The sequence below is a fragment of the Carassius carassius genome, chromosome 6, assembly GCF_963082965.1.
Source record: "Carassius carassius chromosome 6, fCarCar2.1, whole genome shotgun sequence".
Taxonomy (NCBI): Eukaryota; Metazoa; Chordata; class Actinopteri; order Cypriniformes; family Cyprinidae; genus Carassius; species Carassius carassius.
In genome coordinates, this window is record NC_081760.1 from 34,834,137 (window position 1) to 34,854,319 (window position 20,183).

The window sequence follows — 20,183 nt, forward strand, 5'->3', positions numbered from 1 at the left end:
ATGTTGCTCAATACTTTATAAACGAGAAGAAGTCTCGGCAAAACAGCTTATATTTAAAACTATTAACATTATAAGTTAAACAATACAAGTTAAATAATAAAAAAATAAAGAAAGTAATTTAGTCTTCAGCTCCAAGTTAAGCAGTTATAAAGTAATCACGTCCATGGGAAAATCTTTTCAACAGCATATCTTCCAGTAGAGGGCGCCATAAGGATGATTAATGAATATAGTTTACATTAGATCGCTGCTGACCTCTTTACCTTCTCTGATTTAAATTAGAAGATGCATTTAATAAATCAAACCAATATAGTGTTCCAATTATGTGTTTTTGTATTTTTCACAATTTCAGAAATGTACATAGTAACAATGTTGAATATATCAGTTCCCTTCCAAATAAAGCAAAATTGTTTGAACATTTACCAGGGTTCATTATGTACCATTATTGGAATGATTTAAAAAATCTAATTCCATGTAGTATTGGGACACGAACTGGTTTTTGCTGGTCTTGGCCACTAGTAAATCTAAACTGGTCATCTGTTACCTTGCACTTTCAGACTGTTGGTTAGCTTACTGTTGGTCCAAGTATGAAAAAAGTATTTAAAAAATCCTATTTGTTTTTTTAAAAGGATGTATTGTATTTTTCCAGTGGCCTGCATGCTCGGAATACAGTTGTGCGCTCTTTACGCACGGGTTAGCATTGGTCTCCATCTTACGTCTCCTTTAAGAAGTCCAAATGCCCTCTCCTCCTCCTTCTCCTCGTCCTCCCTCTCCACGCTCCTCACATCTCATAGAGGTGTTATTGCATTAAGAATAAACCAGCCAAGCGATCAAAGACCCGAATGGAGTTTGCCTTTTCACCCTTTGGCTACAAATCTTTGATTGGCAATAGAAGAACACAGCAGACACCCGAAGCGCACTTTGGTTATTTCGGAGCGTCGAGATCTGGATTCTTAACTTGGCGATAGACAGCGCTGCGTTTGTCGTGAAAGCTGACCAGGAGTATTTGGGTGAATTACGATGTTATTGTTCATCACGGGCACTTGAGCTGGGTGTTCGGGAGATTTTTGGTTCCCCGGGCTCGCTGCACTGAGATCCGGACGCGTTGAGAGCAGGGAGTCGGTGAAACGGAGTCCTCATGGCGCAACGGGTGCGTAAAAACCTCCGCAACAGAAAAAAAACACTCAAACGTGGCCGTCAAGACTAATTCTACCTTAGACGCTGATAATAAATGACATAATTACAGTCAGATGCCCTTTAATTCCTCGGATGAACGATGTGTGTGTTTAAACACCTAAGTTATTTTGGAATACACACAGCAACAAGTGAAACCAATCCAAAATCTATTTTTTTCATAGCACTCCATTTTTCATTTCCGTCTTAAAACCATTCTTTATTATTATTATTATTATTATTATTATTATTTTTAATTCAGATAGGCCTATGTTTTTTTATTATTATTTTGCAATTATTATCTCAACTAATTCCATATATAGCTGACAGGCAAAAGCGTAATTTGATGCTTACAGCCTGTTCATAACTCATATTTGTCTCGTTGGATAGCCTACTTATCCGAGATTTGTAATATTACAAAACATCGATAGTAATTTCAGTAATCATTTTTATACGCCGTTAAAACATTGCTTCTTTTTAATTCTAAATTATATTATGCATTTCTAATTAATTTTTAATATGCCGTAAACAAGAAAACTCAGTTTTATTATTATTTATTAATTCGTTTTAGCCGAATATTGGTTTCTTATATCACGGTAATTTTAAGTTATAGCCATAATTTAAATTTGACATAAGATGTGAATTGAAACTTCCCATGTGTTTAAAATTTTAAACGTGTTGAAAATATTTTAAGGTAGGTATTCTAATGGCAACACATTCATATTTTCCGTTGTGCGTTCTGGCACATTTAGAAGCCACACAGAGCCTGGAAATTAGAACTGATCCAAATTTAATTAATTTGTTTGAAGGTTGAAACTACTGTCGTGGAGCCTATTTCGTTAATTAGCTTGTGATGCTCAATGTATTACCTTTTAAACAAATACGAGCTTTGTTCCTCGCTTATACTCCCTTGGCTGCTGTATATCTACATTTGCAAGATGTGTGCACAACAGAGTCAGAGTTTTAACTCTCACATTTTGCATCTGCTCAGTTCGAGGATCTGGTCCATTACGGAATGGATGCGGTCGGGATCCCGTCTCCGATGTACGGGGATCCTCACGCGGCCAGAGCGATGCAGGCGGTGCACGTGAGTCACGGCTTGCCGCTTCACCAGTACGCGCACCCCGCGGCTCCCGGTGCCCCGTCGCCCGTTAACGACGCGCTAAAACGGGATAAAGACGCCATTTACGGGTATGTAATTAATAGCCTAAAGCCCTGTGTATTTTTGTTACGAAGAGGAGTTAAACTGTAGGGTAGAATTTAAAAGTAAAAATAAAATAGTTATTTTTTGCTATTATTTTACGATGTTCTGTTTGACTAGGCTACTTTGTTATGCTGAAATACTGGTATTAATGGAAATGTTTACATGTAGACAGTGGGATTTTTTTTTTTTTTTTATAGACTAGCCTACATTTTTCGAAAATTAACTTTTATTTCCCTCATATCGTCATCAGTTTTTTAACGATAGCAATGCCAGAATGAACTTCGTTTGTCACAACCATAATTGGTGCATAAAGCCTAAAAATAAAAAATAAACTTTTTTTATTATTTTTTTATATAAAAATATAGGCCTATATTTCATTTCATTGTTATTGAAAAAGTTGTGGAGAGAGAAAAAGAAAGACAGGGCCTCGAGCCTGAATGTCCTGTGCTTGAGGCAAATCGTTATTTTCGCCACAAATAGGCTATAAACTCCACTGAATGTGTTTTTGTTTTTCAGGCACCCTCTCTTTCCTCTGCTTGCACTAGTTTTCGAAAAATGTGAATTAGCGACTTGTACTCCGAGAGAAAGCGGAGTGACCGGAGACGTCTGCTCGTCTGAATCCTTTGACGAAGATATCACAGTATTTTCAAAGCAGGTCAGGTCTACCAATGCTTTAATACAATAATTAAAAAGCAGCAGGCCTTCTGATATAAGCAACCAACAACGCAGTCCGAGTCAATCTTCGTGCCTCGTTATTATACACTAACGACACGATTGCTGCTATTTTTTAATTTCAGATAAGAGCAGAAAAACCTTTCTTCTCGTCGAATCCAGACTTGGATAATTTGGTAGGTCGCCCTGTTGTTTGAAATCTTTTAATCAATTTCTAGTATTTTTCCCTTAAACAGTTCCATTCTTATTGCTGGATAAAATGAAACTATAATCACAAAACATTTTTGTGATGTGATGTGTCGTTTTATTTTAGATGATTCAAGCCATACAAGTGTTACGATTTCATCTGCTCGAACTAGAGAAGGTTGGACTTTTACTTACTTTTTATTATTAGCCTTTTATTATTATGAGTGACGTATACATGCAAATAACATATTGGCCGATCATTGATGATAAATGTGTGTTCTTGTCGTAGGTGCATGAGCTGTGTGACAATTTCTGTCACCGCTACATCAGCTGTCTGAAGGGAAAGATGCCCACTGATCTGATGGTGGATGATAAAGAGGGGGGATCCAGATCTGATGGAGAAGAATTTACACGCACTCCAGGCGGGACAGACCCGGCAAGTCCTTAGCTCAAGTCTGTCTGCTTTTCTATGCTTTTGAACAGGCAGTGCAGTATATTCTTGCTTTGTACAGTCCCTGGAAGCCACTAGAGATTTTTCAAGAAAAAGTTAAATTACTTGTAATATTAAAAGTTTAGTAGACACTAACATAGAACATAATATATATATATGATTTCTGTGGGCTAACATAACATTATGTATGTATATAATATATTTTTTTCAACAAATGGGCAGCTGATGTGAAACCTATTTTAAGCGTTTTTGTAATTTGTCTATATATTTATTATGCATGCAGATTCTATGAGAAATTATTTGGAATATTTGTGCATTTAAAATTTTAAATGTTTTACCTTAAAAAACTAAACAATAAAACAGCAGCAATACGTTAATATATTTTTTATTTATCATTTCAGTGTTGTCAGCCATTTGAATACAGTAACAAAACAAACTTGAAACACTACCTGGAGAGATTGTTTTTGTGGGGGAGGCCTGAAACTCCTGTTTCACGTGATACAATACACCACAGACTATTTGTCCCCCTCCTATATATTAAATAACAGCAGATAATCAATCCTCTGTCATTTTATAATCAAACATCAAATTTTATAATTTGAAACATTAGCTCTTCACATTATAGTGTCATGCATGATTAAATCCCACAAAATGATTACAGATCATATGATAATTCAGAATATATGTTTCTCATTTGAATACTGACAGAAACATGAACAAACCTTTCATGTTACCTAACCTTTTTAAAGAGATTAAAAATACATTTTTGATTTTATAAAGCAGGTTAATTAAAACTCCCATTTTTCTAATTTCTAATTATATTTGGTTCCTGCATGGGGAGAAGTATAATCAAAATGTTATAACAGTTTTCCTTAGTGTTGGTGTCAAACTTCAGCAACATCTGAACTATGTTCACGAAAGTTCAAGGATTTAAAATGGCTACTTTAATAAAAAACAAATAAATATATGTTTTGGAAAGTGTTAGTGATGTGTAAATAATCCATCAGAGTTCATTAACACTGCCAAGTGTGCTGTGTGTGTCTTTAATACCTAGTACAAATCACTGAGGCATCGTTTGTCTGTTTACTGCATTGTCTGCACATATGTTTGTTGTTCTCTGTGAATTTTGTGTTTTTTTTGTGAGGATAACTCGCAGTGCATTTCTCTTAATGGTGCGGTTTTGAAATGTTAGGGATTGTGTTTGTCTGGTTGAAAATATTGATTTATTATAAGCGTATCGCAAGATATTGTCTCCTTATTGTGCAGTGATGCTGAACATTATTATTCTGAGAAGACCAAACTATGTAGCTATTCTGTGCACAATTGGCACTAGACCTTGTCCTCATTTTGAAGCATTTTCTTTCCTAAACAACTCATAACTGAATAAACATGCAATAATAACATGCAATTCAGAATGCAGATATAAGATACTTTAACGTTTTTAAAATAACTAAATGAAATGCCTCTGTATGCCTCTATAAGAAATACTGATTAGAGTCAAAAATGTGACAACTAGCCACGGTCTTGTCTAATATTAATCTGTCTTGCTCTTATCGCTTGTTTGTGAATGGTTGCCAACCCATGGTTAAGACATTTCTCTCTAGGTTTAGTGTCAGTTAAAAGCAACACACTGATCAGATTGCATCTTTACAACATAATAAATATTCAGTTTTTTCGCTGACATGTAGCGTTCATATTTAGTTTCTACAGTATGTGTGATATACACACTGGCCAGATGCACAGGTGTTTCACGTCATAGCTGTTATTATATTATGTATTTTAGCACAGTTCAAATGCTCAATTGACCAATCAGCATCCGGGCCCGTATCCATCCGCTTCATTCGGTCGGTTGAAGCCAACAAGATGGGTTTTCAAAATATCCTGTGCGTGTATGTGAGTGCGTTTGTTTGTCTTATAACTTCTGCGCAGATGTTTGTGCGTGCACGCGCACGTGTGTTTATATACAGCAGTCTGTAGAGCTTTTCAACTGTTTGCTCTTGCAGCATGTGTTCTGTATTACTCCTTACAGCACGCCTCTGGTATGCACTGCTATACTGTACTTAACCAATCGTATATTATGCAGACCGCAGCTTATTACTTTGTCTACCTGTCTCTCTCTCTCTCTCTCTCCATCCGTCTCTCTCTAGGCGTTCTGGAGGGAGGACGACGCTGCATCTGTTCATTCTTCTGAGGCTCCTGCAGCCGGTGGCAGACGCCACAGCTCACACAATGGAGACAACAGCAGCGAGCACGGTAACACACTCACACGCTACGCTACAGATATACACATGAGTGTTTGCGAAGGTCTTGCTATGTGCCAAGTGAAACAGATCTGCTGCAGGTTTGTCATCTCTAGCATACATTTACACTTTAGCACCACCACAGGGGTCTCAGACATACATACACACACACACACACAAACATGCAAGTACACACACCGGTAGACTGCTCCTAAATAACTGCAGCCGCTTGTGTGTGTGTGTGGATGTGTGTTGGACAGGAAATGGTGCATGATGGATATAAAGACTCTTCTCTTGGCTCCTCTGCTCTGAGCACCAACCATGGCCAATAAAACCAGAGTACATACTTCCCAGAGCACCGCATCTGTGTGTGTGTGTATGTGTGTGTGTTTTGTTCGCTGTGCCTCAGCGCAGCAGCTGTGAGTCTGGCTCGGACAGAATATCTCACTACCTGAGAAAGAGAAACAACAGACAGACAAACACACAGTTAAATTCTCACAATGAAGCCTGAGTCTGTCCTGGAGCGTTGTTTATACTGTAAACATTTGCTTGACTCTGATGCATAAACCTAGGGCTGCCAGTACGCTTTTAGGAAAACTGTAACATTTGCATGAGGATTTTTTTTTAGCTTTTAGGTCAGGGGCCATGTTTAACCTTTGTACTTTTTTTATGTCAAGTTTGTTTTCAAAAATAGTTAACATTTTATTTTGATGACATTTTTTAATGCATAAAAGTAAAGAGCCAGTATGCTTTTAGCTAGTTAATGGTTAAAATATTTTGTACTGTAAACATTTGTTATGCATATTTTTGTTTGTTTGTTTTTTGGTAACATCTAATTTAACTGCTTTTATTCAGGTCAAAAATATGATTAAACATCATTGAATCATCCTGATTTATACCAACAGCTGCAGGTTAACACTTTTCACAGTGCAGTTATTTTTTTCTGTCTGACATGACAACAAGTGTGAAACAATGTGGGTTTTTTTCTTGTTATTTCCAATAAATGGTCATTTTCACAAAGGAGGACATTTATAGCTCTGAAAGTTACTGTTTTATAATTGTTATTATTTATAATAAGAGCATAATAGAAAATAATGTGATTATTATTTTGTGTTGAAAGAAATTCACAGTGTAGTCATGCTCAATTTATTATGAATGAAAACGAAGGACTTCTGATGTTCTTTAATAGAAAAAAACAACAACAGCAAACTAAATGTGCATTTGCATTCATTAGAAGGTTTATGAACGGCCTTTTAAATGATCTAAAAATGTGAAAAAGCAAAATCAAGCCAATGCAAATATACAAAAAAGATATCTGTAAACTGTCACTCAAATCTGTTCAAACTGTAATTGTTTTCTTTTCTCCAGGTGACTTTCTGGATCAGAGTGTTGCCTCTCCAAGCACAGGAGAGGAGGAAGACCCTGATAAAGAGAGGAAGAACAACAAGAAAAGAGGCATTTTTCCCAAAGTGGCAACCAACATCATGAGGGCATGGCTGTTCCAGCACCTCACGGTAAAACACATCTCTGCTTTTCCAATGATTATACAAATCAAGCTCTTATCAAAACCAAACCATATGTGCTGAACCAAGGCCAAAAGTAATTAAAATTTATGCAACGTAAATGTAAATGGAATAATTATGGCTTTCAGAAATAGTATTGCTCAACTACATTGACAATAATGAAAGTAGTCCAAGTTAAATGCATGTGGATGTGGATCACAGTTGCTCTGGTAGTTATCATGTAACCTTAAGTTTAACCTTAACGTTCTATATATGTATATGTATATAAACCTATAAAACAGCTTATAAGATGCACAGAGCAAGATAAGAAGCTCATGTGGCGTGTCTGTACCTGCACGGCTACATTATTTCAAGCTCAGTGACGCTCCCACAGTGCCTGGAAGGTAGTTAGTGAACACACACACACACACACACACACACACACACACACACACACACACACACACACACACACACACACACAGAAAGATGCACTAATGAGCGGTGTAACGATATATTGGGATGAAGCACAGGCAGGGTTCCTTATTGTTGTCATGTGTACAGTGTGATAATGGTTTTCATGGTAAAGTGGGTGGGTACGACTCAGAGCCCCTCCCCCTCCCTCTCCCTCTCCCTCTAGCCTTGAATATATAATCAGTGATTCCAGAATCCTCGTTTTGCTCCTCTCTCATTTGAAAACTTGTTGAATCTCCTTCCAAACAAATAGCACTGCCTCATAAACACTAGCTCAAAAGCATCCCACATAAAGGCTGTGATTTGGATTGGGTAATTAGTGGGTAGTTTGTTCCCTTCTTGACAGCAGATGTGAAGCAGAAAAATACAAAGCTGCCTGAGCAACCAACATTAAAGAAGGAACATGTTTTTTTTTTGCTTTCAGATTACTAAACATGTGCTTGCTGCTAATCACTGCATATATTTTAATCAAAATATACATGTTAAATTCTTTTAAAATATAAATTTATATTTCAAAATTATATTTGAAAAAAAAAAGCTCAATATATAGTAATATATATTGGTAGAAATTTTTTTTGGGTTTTTTGTATACTTGAAATATATATATATATATATATATATATATATATATATATATATATATATATATATATATATATATATATATATATATGTATATATATATATATATATATATATATATATATATATATATATATATATATATATGTATATATATATATACAAAAAAGTGACAGTAAAGACATTTATAACATTTCAAAAGATTTATATTTTATGTGTTGGTCTTTTCATTCATCAAACAATCCTGAAAAATGTATCACTGTGTCCACAAAAATATTAAGTGGCAAAAACTGTTTTCAACATCGAAAATAATCAGATATATTTCTTGAGAATCAAATCAGTATATCAGAATGATTTCTGAAGGATTGTGTGACACTGAAGACTGGAGGAATGATGCTGAAAATACAGCTTTGATCAAAGGAATAAATTACATTGTAATATATATGCACATAGAAAATAGTTATTTAGAATTTAAATAATAGTTCATAAATTTTTTTTTTTCTGTTTTACTGACTTCTTACATTCAGAAAAAGTCCCAAACTCATCCCAAACCACTGAACGGTAAATAAAATTAAAAACTTTAATTTTGCAAATAGGCAGAATCACAAATATCCCTCACAGACGAGTCAATACAATATGCACATGCTGGAAAAATAAAATAAAAAATGAATAGAATCCAAGAGGTGTTAATATATTTATATGACAGTCGCAGGGATAATAGTACATATTTATAACACTATTGTAAAGATATTTTGTAACAGCACACAAACACCTAAAAACTCTTCACTGTGATTTTGAGGCAAAAAATGAAACAGACTGTGGATTCTAGACATGAGGGCTTTCCTTCAGGCGCCGAATAAGGTGGTTAGCACGCAGATAGATGACATTACAACATTCCCTGAGATCATTAGGGGGTCAAAGGTCGTGGGTGTAAAAGAACGCGCCCCCAACTTTTATTCCCGTACAGTTGCCTGATCCATTCAGCTCCAGCAGCCACACAAATACAGTGCAGCGCCATCGCAGGCATTACTGCATCCTTCTGTTTGAAGCTCAAGCAAAGCTTAATTCATATGTTTTCCACCCTGCTCCTTCTTCCCAGGCTCTGATCATTCCCAATCTCCATATTCGTGCTTGTCAGTCATAAATGTGACCTCCGCTCACTGATTACCCTTTAATTCTGCTGCAGCGCAGACCAAAGGAATAGTTCACCCAGTCATTATTTTCTTCATTCTTACTGTTGCCCAAGACCCATATGCTGCCATTTTTTATAATACACGAGTCATTATGACTATTTATACAGTGTTTTTTTTTTTTTTTTGGAACGGTTCATTGTTGCATGTATTGCATGAAGTTGTGTCCCAAAAATATGCAGGCTTGGATCTGTACCTTGAAAAAAAATCAGCTGATTTGAATTATTTATTTTTAATCTGCTGATTTGCCAAAATAAGTGACTTGGCCTAATATTCCTTAATTTGTTTATGCTTAGTTCAAAAATATCAACAAAATTCTCTGCAACGTACAGTTTTTCCATAAAAATATTAATGAATATTTAGAATATATATATATACCACTTACAAATGAATGTTGAAAGCAGAAAAGCCACATATTTTATGAGAAAGTGTGGCATGCTTGAGTAAAATTAAGCACTATTTCTGGAATCAGCAGCCCAAAATTAGCAAGAAATGAGTATTGGATTTCACTGTGCAATGATGTAATTTTCATGCAAAAAAAAAATGTTTACCCAAGTATGAAAATGACATCAATGCACATATATGAAAGAGACAGTGGGGAATACAGAGATTTCACTTATTTAATGTCCACCTGTACGTGCCTTTTGTTTATGGCTTTTATTCTTCCTAGGCTGCTCATGCTACTGTTTTAGCCGGTTTCTCCACAGGCGTAATTTTCCTTTGAAGCACCGGAGCATTTGTTTGTAATGAGGGAGCCGCAATTAGCGTCAGTCCCAAAAAATGAGGCTGCAGTGGGGGCGGGGAAGGCCCCAGACTTCATTTAGCCGAAACTGCACGGGCATGTTGTGTGAAGATGGATCTGCTGGGGTCCCCCCCGCCCCCCAGGGTCTCTCCAGGGTCGAATTCGCTGTTATCAAAACACCATCCATTACAGCTCTGACAGCTCCTCCTGGGGACCTGAGCTCTGCTAGACCTACAGGGAATTTCCGTCCTTGCCCATGAAAAGAAAGGGATGCAGAAAAGAAAAATGTTGGGGAGAATGAAAGAAAGGAGAGGTGATTCATCACAGCCAGACTTCTTTGGTAAACGCAGAGGGGAGGGAGGCGAGGAGGAGACGCAGAGATGAAACGGAGAACAGGGCCTCACTTTGGGATGCACTGCAAAGTTAATGAAAATCACAGTCGGCCTGCTGGGTCTTTGCAGGAACGTCTTTTTAAAATGAAAACCTGTGTCGGAGAAGCTACTTTAAAACTAGCTTGCCAAGTAACAAGCTACTCGTAATTTAGAGTACAGCTACTATAAAGCTATCCGTTTGAGAAAGTACTTTGCTACTGTGAGCAAACAATAGGAGACAACACAGGTAAATGACATCTAATAGAGCTTGATTACAGGCTTCAGGAGAGGAGCAAGCGATGATCACAGGTGAGATCAAATGGCTGAGAGTCTTGAGCATAGATTTAGCTGAATAGTCACTGTGGGTCACTTTGCATGGTGAGGCTGAGACAGTGTGCTGGGATGAAGAGAGACGATGAAGACAGACAACATGGGAAGGATCCGACGAACAGGTAGGTAGAGCAGGTAAGCAGCCGGTAAGTTGATGCATGCTAGTGAACAACAAGAGCAGACACTGAGGAGGTGATGGGAAGGTGTCTAAATACTGAGACTGATGAGTGCTGACAGCTGAATCCATCAGAATCCTGGTGATTGTGAACGAGTGGCTGAAGCTGAAGGATCTGGTGACTCTGAGACAGCTACATTACAAATTCAGTAAAAGTAGCTAACTACGTAATGCCTATTAAGTTGTAATTTATACCAAAGATAGATAGATAATAATCAGGAATATAACAATATAAACATTATATATATTAAATGATATATTAATTTAAAAAAAAATGTATATATATATTCTCAAATATGTATCATTCAGATTTCAGATATAAATTTGTATTTATATCGAATTATATTTAATAAAATATATATATATGTAGTTCTTAATTGTTATACTTTATGTGTGTTAACATTTACATTTAAGCAGATGTGTTTATGCAAAGCGACTTAAAGTGCATTCAGGCTATAGTTTTTGTTCCCTGGGAATGGAACCCATGACCTTTTGCATTGCAAATGCAATACTCTTCCACTGAGCCACAGGAACACACACATTGTTTAAATATTAGTGTGTCACTTTATATACTTAATATATAATATGATATATTTATAGATTTAATATATAATACTACCATGAACAATATATGCCCCAATTTTATTTTTACATATTTGGGAAAAAAAAAAATATATGCAATTATAAAATATTAAATAAAAAAATTAAATACATTTTTACGTCAAATATATTCAAGTTTAATATCTTTATTCATATATGTATAAAGTAAATGCCCAAAAATATTTAAAAGTATTATATTAACTATGACCGATTTTTACATTTTATTATTTGCATCTAGCTTTGTTTTTTCCCCACCATATTCCCCGTTGAACCACTGGTATAATAGAGTTTAGGTAGAGCTTAGTCTAAAGTCTAGACACAGTGTTTGAGTACAATACAGAGACCATCACACACACACACACACAGCTGCAGCGGGTGAGGCTGGGTGTGTTTTAGAGTCTTTTTAAATACCGTTCACCCTGAATTACTGATCATTAGAGCCCTAACAGTTTTACTGCCTCTGTAAACAGGATAATGACCCCACACACACCTTTAACTCTTCATTGAGTTTCACAGGACACACACACACACACACCTCCAGCCAGCATGGCTCACTCGCTCGTAAAGTTACCCACCATTTGCTACCAGAGCTCTCAGCGTGCAACAGGTGTTAAGAGAGAGTCATTCATGGGTGAGGTGTTTATAGTCGCTGCTGTAAAACCCCTGCCCCAGGATCAGTTTAATATGCACGCCTCTTTATTTTTAGATTTCATTGAGCTTTAGATGGCTGTCCCGGGATCAGTTGTTGTCTAATTACAGGTTGAGACTTCCTCGGTCACTGTGTGCCTATCTTCTGGGTTTAGAGAAAGGCTTTGGTAGTTGCTGGAGCCATCACCCTTGGTTACAGGATAGCAATTTGTAATGACTTTGTGGCTTGGTGTCTAAATCCCAGCTGGCAGCTCTCCGATTAGCGCATGGGGCTTCCTTTAGAGTCTAAGGCTTTATTTGCCAAGAAACACAATGAATTTGTTTGGCTGCACATGCAAAGACAATACAGACACAGTTCAACAGAGGAACAATGGCAACTGGAACCTGATTCTTCAAGTCCTATTGATTGGTGTGTTGTTTCAATAATTATGGTTCTTAAATGTTTTTGAAAGAAGTATCTTATGCTCACCAAGGCTGAATTTATTTGATCAAAAATAAAATGTAAAATGTAATCTTAAAAATGTGTCTCGCAGCACCCGTACCCGTCTGAGGAACAGAAGAGGCAGCTGTCCCAGGACACTGGACTCACCATCCTGCAGGTCAACAACTGGTAAGTGAAAACACAATTCATTTCACATAGAAATCTTTTATAACACTGTAATTGTCTTTACTGCCTCTTTTGATCAATTTAATGCATCCTTGCTGAATGAAAGTATTCATTTCTGTGAAAGATAGACAGACAGACAGACAGACATATCCTTTAAAGAAACTCAACAGGCTTGTTTTTATAGTCTGAGTGTTTGGTTTCTAAATGTCTCTTGAATTTCTATGGCTTCATGCTCTCGGCAGCCAGTCATTCACCACACAAAAACACATTGTGGTTGCCACTTACAATGAATACGCTTGCAGCAACTGAACCCTAACTTAATGCATTCTGGATCATATTTTTTGAGCTTGCATAGGTTTGACCATGTTTTTAGGCATGATATGCGGCCTGTCCATGTTTGCATCTGTCTTATTTGCCGAGATTTTACAGAAAAATATGCGTTTGACAGCCTTGGCCGTCAACAGCAATATATAGGAAGCATTTTCTCCTCCATATCAACTTTTAAGCTGATAAGCATATCTGTTTTGCTATCCTAACCATGCACGATTACATGGTTAGTTTAAGCATTTGTGGGGGTTTTTCAAGCAGAAATTCCTTTAATAATTCACACACTCCTTGTACCCCTCCAGTTGAGAAGCACTAGTTGACTGAAGAAATAAATATATTGAAAAATTATATATATATATATATATATATATATATATAAACATTTATTAATGTTTAAAAAATATACATTTTGTACTGTGTGTAGTCAAGTTTATTCCGTCATATCAAATAATTTCAATGACTAATAAAAGCAGATTTTATTACATGAAGTACATTTTGATTGGCCGAACATTTTCTCGTCTTTGGCTTTCGGCTCATCACTGTAAACAAAATCTAGACCTCCAGAGCCCTTCATAATCAAAATGACAACTAATTAGCATTTTAATCACCATAGTGAAAATACATTAGGTGCTCTTCAAAGCCCAACACAAACAGAGCGCAGAAAGTGCCGTGTGTATGTCTGCAGCTTTGGCGCGCAGAGAAATTGATGAGGGAACGAGAGGGGCGAAAACGAGCTGCTGTCAAATTAAACAGAAATTATCACTGGGAACAGCTGGACTGGTTTATTTAAACGTGGAGACACACACACACACTCTCTTTCTCTCTCTTTCTCTCTCTCTCGCTCTCTCTCTCACACACACACACATACACACACACACACACTGTCCTCCAAATGAACTCACAATATAGTCGGACTAAAAGTACACTTTGTTGTTGTTGAATTTGTTGTTGAAACATATATCATAGGGTATATTAATATAAATTATGAGGTGTAGAATTTATGGTGGGGTCCGAAAGTCTGGGACCAAAATCAAAATCTTGAGATTTTGTTATTTAATGAAACCTGGAAATTTAACATTTAAAACCCACGTAGACTGACATATATATAATATGTATGTATATATATATATGTATAAAATTGTAAAAATGTTTAAACAGAAATCGCCTTTTTTAAATTTCATAGTTATATATATACACACATGCAAAAACTCATACAAATACATTTTATGTGTAATTTATTATTTTATTAAAAATAGATATTTTAGCATTTTATAAATATAATTTTTTAAGTATATATTTAAATATATAAATATTTAAGAAATGTGAATATATATATATATATATATATATATATATATATATATATATATATATATATATATATATATAACTAAACAATTTGTATTGTTTATAATATAGTCATATTATTTATTAAATGTATATTATAATTTTATGTATGTTTCTCAAATATATTGATACTTTTACATATTTTTGGATGTATACAATAATACAGTAATATATATATAGCACAGCAGGTTTGCTCTGTGTTGAATTGTGGAGTGAAGGTACTATGTGTTTCTTTGCTCCCTTGTGCACCAGAAAGGGCCCCCAAATATTTGACTGGCTGCGTAGTGTTGTTATGTGTTTGGCGTGCGTGTTGGGCCGTGTACGGGTGTGTGTGTGTGTGTGTGTGTGTTTGGAGTGAACAGGCAGAGGCATGAAGCTCGTAAACTTGGTCTCGTGGTGAGAAGAGGGGTTCAATGAGGGGTCAGCTTTTAACCCCCTTAAAGAGTGGGACGGGCCCGTCCCTGCTGGGTATATGGCTCTTATCTCTGATTGGTCACCTAACGGGCGGAGCTGAGAGAGATGCTCGCCCTCAACAACCTCACAAAAGTGTTCATAGTACCTGCTCCGAATGTTCGACCTCTGACGCTGCTCTTCATGTTAATCTCTGGCTTTACTCTGGTTTATTGTGCTCATCAAGCTGTGATGTGCAACATTATATGTACAATTTATTACAAAATCATATAAAATATACATTTTAATTGCCATTTTTATTTTTCCATGTGATCCCCATAAATTTTAATAATGTTTGGTGTATTTAAGAATCCAATGCACAATGTACAGTACATTGTAATGTGAATAGTAGGATGCTTGGGGAAAAGATGATGCATTTTTTTATGTATTTAATGTGCACCAAGACATTTATTTGAATAGAATATTGTAAAATTACAATTTAAAATAATTGTTTTCTATTTGAATGTAATTTATTCTTGTGATGTGCAGCTGAATTTCCAGCATCATTATTCTGTCTTCAGTGTCACATGATCCTTCAAAAATCATTCTAATACGATGATTTGCTGCTCAAGAAACATTTCTGATCATTATTAATGTTGAAAACAATTGTGCTGCTTCAAATTTTTGTGAAAACCGTGGTGCACTTTTTGCAAGATTCATTCGTCATAAATATTTTGTGATATTATAAATGTCTTTCCTGTCACTTTTGATCAATTTAATGCATCCTTGTTGTTGTATCAGAATCTTTCTTCCAGTACGATTGTCTATCACATACTTAAGACAAAAGTTTTTCTTAGAAAACGGATTTTGTCTTATCAACTTTTGTTAGATTTATTCTTAAAACAATAAAAATGTTTGCAAGTGTGGTAATACAAATATCAATTCATATATTCTCTGAAAATGAGACTTTATTCCTTAAATTCCTCTTTTTTCGCAATAATGGAATGCTGTGAACATTTCGTCTAAAGTCAGTCTTCTCCTCACCCGTGACTCTAATGTCGTATGGTCTTTATCATTTCAGACCGTGACACGTCACACAGAGTGTGTAATTCACTTCCTATGAATGAAAAGTAGAACTTCCCCTCCTTTGTGAAGGTTGAAATGGAAGCGAAGCACCTGGGGTGACGCAGAGCAGTCATTAATCATGTGAACTTGTGCCCTGGCACTCGGCGGCCAGAGGTCACGGGGAATTTTTTAGGCTGAGAAAGAGCAGAGCTGCGCCGCTGCCCGGGGTGTGAGGTCATTGAGTCAGGGGGTCAAAGGTCAAGCATGGGAATAAATGCAGAAAGCATTGAAGGTCTGTGGAACGCGTTAATTTATGTTCTGTGTTAAAATGGTGTTCTAAAAATTTGCCACCAATAGGATGTTGTGGGCAGTTGCCGTGGTGTTTCTAACTGGCACAAATCTCTCGTCTCTGTTATTCCGGTCTCTAGTCTTTTGGAGGTTTCATCCATTTTCTTATCCACCAGGCAAAAGTCATAAATTTGATCAGTTGAGACTTAATAAGCTGCATGATTTGAGGAATCATTCATGTCTGGAGCACAAATGGTGCTGGATGAGTTACACGCCAAAGTTTCATACTCTGGGTTTGTTCAAACCCATAATCATAAGTATGAGCAATAATTTTAATGATGTTTGCCTTTGACAGAAGCCAGCAGCGTTAATAAAACTTAAATCTGCTTTTATTGTTTTTTTTTTAATGTTTATACTGTTTTCACCCCTGTTCTTTCCTTTGCTTTAATCAGGTTTATCAACGCCAGGAGAAGAATCGTCCAGCCGATGATCGACCAGTCCAACCGCGCAGGCAAGTGCCTTGTAAACTGACCCACATCTTTTTATTTTCAGTTCTCACAGCACACACTGAAGTGCCGTTCATCCAGGATGTGCTCTCGCATTCCATCTGCACTATATTTTAATTACTGGTCTATGCAAATATTTGTGAGATGAATGAAATTGGCTGTTGCGTTACATTGAAAAAAAAAAATTATAATAATTCTGTATTTTGTGCCATGAGCATCAAGTTTTTAAGACCATGGCTCAAATTAAAGTTTTTAGTGTGCAAGCGTTTTAAAACAATTTCCAAACATGCTGATAATGATAAACGATGGACCAAACATATATCTCCAAACATGCTTTCTGTTCAGTTCTGTTGTGCTATTTTTAAACTCAAGAACATGTGCATGCATGAACTGCCCTTAAAATGTATTTCAGGATGAACACACACACACACACACGCTGATCTCGGGGTGAAGTGTGATGCATGTTGGTCTAGTGAGGACCAAGGCTTGCTGTTTGCAATGAATCTCAAAGACATCCATCCAAACAGATGCTTATGAAATAATTTTTTCAAACTTTTCTGGGGGAACTGGAAAGGGGAGTGTTATTAGCATCGCATCTGTTTACACATTTCCTCTGGGAAGCGGCTGGCGTAGTAATGTCTGACCTTCTTAACTGTCTTTTGTGTAATATAAGTGTGTAACGCATGTAAGTGTGTGTGTGTGCAGTAGGTCACGGTGGCCCGTACACTCCTGATGGTCAGCCAGTGGGTGGTTTTGTAATGGACGGGCAGTCGCACATGGGCATCAGACCCCCAGGTACATCAAGCCTGTCTAAATATTTGCATTAAAGTGAAAAGTGTCAGGACAGACATTTATAATGTTACAAGTGATTTCTGTTTCAAATAAATGTTGTTCTCTTGAATTTCATATTTTTCAAAGAATCGAGCATCAGAAAAAAAAAATTTTTTGTATTCAGCATAATCTTTTTATTATACAGTATAATAATAATGTGTCCTGTTTGATTTATTTTTCATTTCATTTTATTTTTTGAGCAAAAAATGACTATCACACATTTGTATTATGATTTACAGAATATATATAATTCAAATATTGTTATCAATAATAATTAGATAAGTATGCACAATTCCCAAATGAAAACATTCATTACACAGTATTTATTCAAAATTCACCAGAAACATTTGAAAATAAAATGCGAAAGATCCGTTGTCAAGGCTGTTAGTCAATGTGTTTGTGAATATATTATTTGTAAATCCTAGAGCACAAAACCAGTCTTAAGTCGCTGGGGTATATTTGTAGCAATAGCCAAGAATACAATGTATGGGTCAAAATGATCGATATGTCTTTTATGCCAAAAATCATTAGGATAAGTAAAGATCATGTTCCATGAAGATATTTTGTAAATTTTCTAGTGTCAATATATCAAAAGTAAATTTTTGATTAGTAATATTCATTGCTAAGAATTAATTTGGGCAACTTTAAAGGCGCTTTTCTCAGTATTTTTTTTTTTTGCACCGTCAGATTCCAGATTTTCAAATAGCTGTATCTCGGGCAAATATTATCCAATTCTAATAAACCATACATCAATGGAAATACCATTTATTGCGCGTTACGATGATGTATTAATCTCAGTTTCGATCAAATTGACACTTAAGACTTAAGGTTTTGTGGTCCAGTGTCACATGTAGGGAACACATAATAGCTGAGAAATGCATTTGATGCATTAAGTCTCTCTGTCTGTGTCTGTCTGTCTCTCAGCGGCTCTGGGTGGTCTTGGGGGAGTGAACATGGGGCTGGAGAGTCAGTGGCACTACATGTAAACAAACCCCTGGCCTCAGAGGTACGACACTGCACCAGGGATTCCCCTCCAGTGAAAGCAGGCCCAGCTAACACTCATACATCTCTCACGTTTACAATGATTTCTCAAAGTCATAAAACAGAGCAGTACACTATATTTCACAAGGAAATACTTTCTTAGTGTTTCATGTTTATTCAATGTGTTGCTTGTTGTTTATTTGTGAAATTTACTAGCAGTCCCTATCCCATAATTCCACCGTCACATGATATTAACCAGCCAGCCTGATTAACTAGTCACTTAATTACTCAGTGGAGACAGTTTATGACATCAGAATCAGTTAATGTCTCAACGCACAGGAAAAGATAAAGTTGAAAGCGGCTGTTTTGATAGAAATGTCAGCTGAATTGATTTGTGACAGCGCCGTCGCCAGTACTGTTCCCTCATAAATGATTTCAACTCTTTTTCATTACAGAGTCAGGCTTTTTGGCGAGAGGCACGTACCCGGAGTTTTTGGATTCGGAAATTGGATTGTGACTTGCACCACCATGAACGGCCTTTATTCAAATAATACCCTAAAGAAACCCCCACAGCTTCACTCTCGAAACGAGGCGCTGTGCTCATGGCACAGACGCATTCAAGATGGCCACCAGGACTCGTGTTCCCTGTGATGGGCAGATCAACCGTATCAGGACAGAGAGAAAACAATCCAGAAAAAAGAAATGCTTCAACACCTGGACGGAGCCGCTCTGGGCCGGGAGATTCCTTCATGTGACCTTTCACCTGGAACCAGGTGAATCTTCAAGTGGCCTGAAAGGCCAAAACAAAGTCTCATGTTTCAACTCAAGTGCCACCTGAAATGAAGAGTCATTATTGTGCAGACAAAAGCCCGGGAGTATTTTTGCAGCGACAGACATCAACGTTACCCTACCACAGGCCTGCGTCACACTTCACAGGCGTCTGTAACAGGAGTTCTCGATCTAATCTGTGCAAAGCAATTCAATACAAAGCTGTACATCTATATAATGCTGTTGGATGTGTCAAACGTGATACAGGAAAGGTTGATAAATGCTGGTATTGCCTGATGAATGCAACTAAAGGTTTCTCACACGTCATTTACCGTTCTCAGATGCATCTGGACGGTCAATGATTTTGAAAGGTACTAATGATTGTTTTGATTTTGACTGATGTGAGCTGAGCTGTATATTCACACTATGTGTGTGTGTGTGTGTGTGTGTGTTTGGTTTTTCAGTGAGTGTGGGTCTATTCACATAAAAAAATCATACCTCTACACGTGTTTATATCATTTTTGTTGTGCGTCTGC

At 36.6% G+C, this 20,183-nt stretch overlaps 1 protein-coding gene across 2 annotated transcripts; it reads left to right on the top strand.

Annotated features, from left to right (window-relative positions):
• The first annotated feature begins 758 nt into the window (after nt 1-758).
• On the top strand, nt 759-20,140 carry LOC132142731 (homeobox protein Meis1-like). 2 transcript variants are annotated; one of them, XM_059552826.1, is made up of 12 exons: nt 759-1,147; nt 2,162-2,361; nt 2,891-3,029; nt 3,172-3,222; nt 3,360-3,410; nt 3,522-3,668; nt 5,831-5,936; nt 7,292-7,437; nt 13,071-13,147; nt 17,014-17,072; nt 17,776-17,862; nt 18,823-20,140. In XM_059552826.1, exons 1-12 carry the CDS (start codon nt 1,136-1,138, stop codon nt 18,882-18,884), a joined length of 1,137 nt encoding a protein of 378 aa, XP_059408809.1. In that variant the 5' UTR covers nt 759-1,135; the 3' UTR covers nt 18,885-20,140. The 2 variants fall into 2 exon arrangements, with proteins under 2 accessions (XP_059408809.1, XP_059408808.1); XM_059552825.1 differs by having other exon boundaries at nt 762-1,147; nt 17,773-17,862.
• Nucleotides 20,141-20,183: the final 43 nt, after the last annotated feature.

Excerpts from the sequence above, each read along its gene's own strand:
- LOC132142731 (XM_059552825.1), top strand. Across the intron at positions 3,030-3,171 it reads TCACAGTATTTTCAAAGCAG|ATAAGAGCAGAAAAACCTTT; the intron begins GTCAGGTCTACC and ends TTTTAATTTCAG. Across the intron at positions 3,411-3,521 it reads ATCTGCTCGAACTAGAGAAG|GTGCATGAGCTGTGTGACAA; the intron begins GTTGGACTTTTA and ends TTCTTGTCGTAG.